Below are 5,000 nucleotides of genomic sequence, written 5' to 3'. Positions count from 1 at the left end.
AACAGGTACGTACCGCGGTTTGGTACTGTGTCTGGGTTTGGTATCGGGTCACAGTCACATAGTGGGGCACTGACTGCGTCTTGGTCACGTATCTGACCTCAGGAGGGCACGGCTGTAGAGGAAAGAGACAGTTTAGAAATTCCAAATGTCTAAGCAGGTCTTTATCTGAGGACTGGAAATACAAGTGAAATGGGACTTTGGATTTTGAATATATATCGAAAAAGGATATGCAGTTAATCGTACCAACCTTTGCGTAGCCATACTGCGCCTCAACGACCGCTGCTGCCAGGAGGATAGTTGCGAGAACAGTACTGCCAAGAGAAGAAACGAAAACGTTTTTCATTATATCATTTCAGTTTATATCGTAAAATGTGTAAAGATAAACTGATGCACTTATATCATAATTTTTCAGGCGACGAACCGAATCATGTTGGTCATGTAGAAGTGACGCTGTTGCCGGAACGAAGCACTGCTGAGCGCTGCTGAGTCGGCCTGCCGTCGACGGCCTTTTATACTTGCATTTTCTCCTTCGTGGCCTTCCCGCCCACTCGACACGGTCGGTCGCCTCATGGGAAAATTTGAGAATTGAATTTATAGCTTAAACTTTTATTGTAGACATCACACGTGAACAGCAACAGTTGCTGAAAATGTAAATCTGATTAGTAAACCATATGTAAATAACTTTGCATTATAGGATTAAATATAGGAAATATAAGGAGGGCCAGTAGTCGTAGGCCGGTGTGGATTCCACGAAGGTCAGGAGAGAAACGCCGGGCCTATATAAAGGCCGCCATCACTCCACGACTCACACTTCCCTGCTAACTCCCGAAGGAACATTTAACAGCACTTCAACATGCATTTGTGAGTTTCGATTCACCTTTACAAATGAAGGAAGAGGACACTTTAACCTGATATAAGTGATTTTTTTGCTACTGTACAACACATCACTTTCAATATCTTGTTTCTTCACGTTCTTTTTCTCCCCAGCTCTCTCCTGACGGCGGCCCTGATGGCGGCAGTGGTGGCGGCGGCTCCTGAGGCCCAGTACGGTTATCAGGCCCCTGTGAGTCACGCCTCTAGAAATGTTTGAATATCGAGAATGCAAATCTTGCCCAATATACTTTCTGACGCAGAATACGAGTTAAATCCCCTGTGTTCTCGCCCACAGAAGTGCCAGCCTGAGATCCAGTACGTGACCCGGACAGAGACCGTGCCCGAGTACGTAACCACAACCCAGTACCAGACGCACACGCAGTACCAGACGCAGGTAAGCTCTTACTCTGTTCCATGTTCTTTCAAATGCTCTATTCCAATGCCTTCGGCCGGCGTTTAAAATATCCTATTTAACCCTTATCTATTGCAATATAACATCAGGCATTCCCATTGCAGTACCAGCCACGCTACGTCACCCAAACGCAGCAGGTGCCACACTACGTCACCCGAACGCAGACGGTGCCCGAGTACATCACCCAGACGGTGCCTCAGTACGTCACCAGGACGCAGTACCAGACGCAGCACGTCACCGTCACCAAGCCATGCCCGAGCTCAGGAGGCAAGTGATCCTTAACCTGTGATATATTTCCAGCTTAGAGCATTGCCAAAAAAAAAAAAAAAAAATACATATTGTTTTGATCACGACTATGTAATCAATGTTTTTCACTTCCACAGGCTACGGTGGATACCACGGCTAAGGACTCCCGAAGAATCTCCGTGGTATTTGAGTCTCAGAATCGGCTTTTATGATTTAATAAATACTCTTTAAACACTTATGTTTCCCATTCCTTGATAGCATAGAATGCTGTACTGAAATTTATTTCAAAAGTACATTAGTCAAATGATTTTTCCAAAGAGATATACAATGTAATGAAATGGATAAGTATATATGTCCATATATACAAATGCACACATGCAATCTTAATACGCACATATACTTATATGTAGATGGATAGATATGTGTGTGCACAGATATGTATGTATGCATGACCCATGTATATGTACATGTATGTGATTGTATGTGCATAAGTATATATATATATATATATATATATATATATATATATATATATATATATATATATATATATATATGTATGTATAAATATATACATATATGTATATTCGTGAACTTATATATTGAAATTTCAAACACAAAGATAGCAAACGGAATCTTGATGATAAGGAAGGTATGTACATCATACTTAATATACATAGAAATTAGATATTGCAATTGCTGAAGATGGAATTCTTGGCCTTATTATTTCCTGGTAATTAAGCATATTCAGCTCTATTTCCCAGTGACATAATTCATGAAGATCAACCAAACTGAAATAACGATGTTTTCGATATCAGGTACTACTTGTATCCTGTTATATGGACAATATTTCTGATGATCAAAATTAGAGCAGGAACAGAAGTTGATTGAACTCCAAATTTGAAGGAATTAAAGAAGCTGCTTGTTTGAGTTACACAATCATAATCTGTTATTTGACAAGAGGAAATAGCACTCTTGTTAGACATGCTTTCCTTCCTTCGGTCGCAGTCGAACCACTGTGCTTCTTTATTTCTCATTTATTAAAGGCCATATTTGGAAGACAGTTTTGAACTTTCTTCCGCATGGGGCTTTTCCTTTCTTTTTTTTTTCCTTTGTCATTTATGAATGTCACTCCGGAGACCACAGAAGATGGTGACTGCGTGTGCAACATCTTCCTCCAAGCTTTTATCTCAGACACAAGTACACAGGCCGTCCCACGTTGCTACAAAGCCCGGTGGAATTATATTTCCTTAGCGGTAGGAAGGCACATCTGTATACATTTGTCTAAATCAATTTTATATACACCGTATTTAGATAGACAGATATATATACTTTATATATATGTACACACAGGGTTCGTAAATAAGAATGGGCCTTTTGCCTGAATATCGTCTTAAAATATGACCATCTATCAATGCATGAAATAAGCAGAAAAGAAAGAGGCTTATGTGTGGATATGTGGGTGATGCTCTGTCGGTTGCCAAAGAGTAGAGTTGATATAGAAGGATGCTACATGTAATGGTAATAATAATAACAGTGACACTGGACATTCTCGGGGAAATGATGGTAATGAAAGGGATAATGCTGAACATGAAAATGATAGTAAAGGTAGCAATAACAAGAGTTATCACTTCAATCTACATCGGGATGGTTATTATCACCACCGTTATTATTGTTGAACTTTTAATCTTGATTATCCTTGACTGTATTTTCGTAGTATATCCGTCAACAATTTTGTAATCATTACTAATATCGTATCGTATTACATATCTCATTATTGTGACTGACATTTTGAAATAAAGCTATTGGCGTTGTCAGTACCATAACAATTACGTTTTCCTTTCACACATGTGAGTAAATTATTTACAGACACTGCACAGTATAGTAAAATGTAGTCAGGATGGCCGAGCGGTCCAAGGCGCTGCGTTCAGGTCGCAGTCCGGTCTTCCGGGCGTGGGTTCGAATCCCACTCCTGACATTAATTTTAGGACAGAAAGAGAATTATATGCCATACACTAAAAGTCATCTCGGAAGAGAAACTGATCTTGATCGTGGGCGACTGACTACCGTTCTGTGTTATACCCTTTAGCTTTTCAAGGGGATTGCCCTTCAATACCCAGCATAAATTTCTTGATGTGTGCTAAAAAGAAATCCTTTTATAAGGGCCTTCGTGAAAATACTAATAATAATCAATAATTTTATTAAGAATTATACAATATTCTCCATAGGCGATAAGGAAATTGGTCTGCTTTTCAGCCGTGGTAGCCATAACCTGAGAAAAAAATGATTCATTAAAAGGGGCCAAGGAGTGCATTAATGAGTTTCACAAGCGGGAAGAAATGCACAGAACCGTCTTTCTATAACATATCAGATCCAAGAAGACACAGAGCGACCTACCTCCAGAGGGCTTGCAGTACTGGTCGACGGTGACGTACTCCTTCTGCTGGACGGTTGTGGTGACGTACTGTGGCACTGTCTCCGTCACGTACTGGGGCACTGCCTGCGTCTGCGTCACATAGTGGGGCACGGCCTGGGTCTCTGTCACGTACTGGGTGGTGTACTGGACGGAGAGATGACAGAAAATTCTTTATACAATTAGCTTAGATAAAACGTATAAGGAATGGGAGAAATCAAGATGTATAAATGAGTAAATATCTTTGTTCTACTGAACTACCTGAAGGTGTGAGCAAAACTAGACAGGATAAATAGTTAACCGGTACTTACCGCGGTTTGGTACTGTGTCTGGGTTTGGTATCGGGTCACAGTCACATACTGGGGCACTGACTGCGTCTTGGTCACGTACCTGACCTCAGGAGGGCACGGCTGTAGAGGAAAGAGACAGTTTAGAAATTCCAAATGTCTAAGCAGGTCTTTATCTGAGGACTGGAAATAGAAGTGAAATGGGACTGGATTTTGAAGATATATCGAAAAGATGTGCAATTAATCGTACCAACCTTTGCGTAGCCATACTGCGCCTCAACGACCGCTGCTGCCAGGAGGATAGTTGCGAGAACAGTACTGCCAAGAGAACAAAGGAAAACGTTTTTCATTATGTAATTTCAGTATATATCTTAAAATGTGTAAAGATAAACTGATGCACTTATATCATAATTTTTCAGGCGACGAACCGAATCATGTTGGAGATGTAGAAGTGACGCTGTTGCCGGAACGAAGCACTGCTGAGCGCTGCTGAGTCGGCCTGCCGTCGACGGCCTTTTATACTTGCATTTTCTCCTTCGTGGCCTTCCCGCCCACTCGACACGGTCGCCGCATGAGAGAATTTGAGAGGATTTATATCTTAAACTTTTATTATAAACATCACACGTGAACAGCAACAGCTGCTGAAAATGTATATCTGATTAGTAAACCATATGTAAATAACTTTGCATTATAGAGTTAAATAAAGGAAATAGGAGGAAGGATCGCAGTCGTAGGCCGGTGTGGATTCCACGAAGGTCAGGAGAGAAAC

The 5,000-nt window shown here is 41.0% G+C and overlaps 3 protein-coding genes and 1 non-coding gene across 4 annotated transcripts in view; 2 read left to right on the top strand and 2 right to left on the bottom strand.

The window, feature by feature from the left end:
* LOC113805041 (uncharacterized) overlaps positions 1–478 on the bottom strand; it is a 1,004-nt gene extending 526 nt beyond the window's left edge. The window contains exons 1-3 of the mRNA XM_027355952.2: positions 422–478; positions 248–311; positions 14–112 (exon numbers count right to left, since the gene is read on the bottom strand). Of these exons, the coding sequence (XP_027211753.2) occupies positions 14–112; positions 248–311; positions 422–438 (180 nt within the window). The 5' untranslated portion in view covers positions 439–478. The remainder of the gene's footprint in view (positions 1–13; positions 113–247; positions 312–421) is intronic.
* Positions 479–807: 329 nt separating this feature from the next.
* LOC113805046 (uncharacterized) lies at positions 808–1,752 on the top strand. Its single transcript, XM_070115502.1, has 5 exons — positions 808–861; positions 988–1,063; positions 1,169–1,267; positions 1,390–1,552; positions 1,669–1,752. The coding sequence occupies exons 1-5, from the start codon at positions 854–856 to the stop codon at positions 1,689–1,691; spliced, it is 369 nt and encodes a 122-aa protein (XP_069971603.1). The 5' UTR covers positions 808–853; the 3' UTR covers positions 1,692–1,752.
* A 1,673-nt stretch (positions 1,753–3,425) lies between these two features.
* Positions 3,426–3,509, top strand: TRNAL-CAG (transfer RNA leucine (anticodon CAG)). Its single transcript has one exon. It is a non-coding gene; the product is annotated as a tRNA-Leu (tRNA).
* A 205-nt stretch (positions 3,510–3,714) lies between these two features.
* On the bottom strand, positions 3,715–4,785 carry LOC113807472 (uncharacterized). The gene is made up of 5 exons (XM_070115352.1): positions 4,660–4,785; positions 4,486–4,549; positions 4,256–4,354; positions 3,929–4,091; positions 3,715–3,803 (listed from the first exon to the last, which is right to left on the bottom strand). The coding sequence occupies exons 1-5, from the start codon at positions 4,665–4,667 to the stop codon at positions 3,784–3,786; spliced, it is 354 nt and encodes a 117-aa protein (XP_069971453.1). The 5' UTR covers positions 4,668–4,785; the 3' UTR covers positions 3,715–3,783.
* Positions 4,786–5,000: the final 215 nt, after the last annotated feature.

The sequence above is a fragment of the Penaeus vannamei genome, chromosome 37 (assembly GCF_042767895.1).
Source record: "Penaeus vannamei isolate JL-2024 chromosome 37, ASM4276789v1, whole genome shotgun sequence".
Taxonomy (NCBI): domain Eukaryota; kingdom Metazoa; phylum Arthropoda; class Malacostraca; order Decapoda; family Penaeidae; genus Penaeus; species Penaeus vannamei.
Note: the sequence above shows the minus strand (reverse complement) of the source record. Positions and strands in the feature narration are given on the sequence as shown.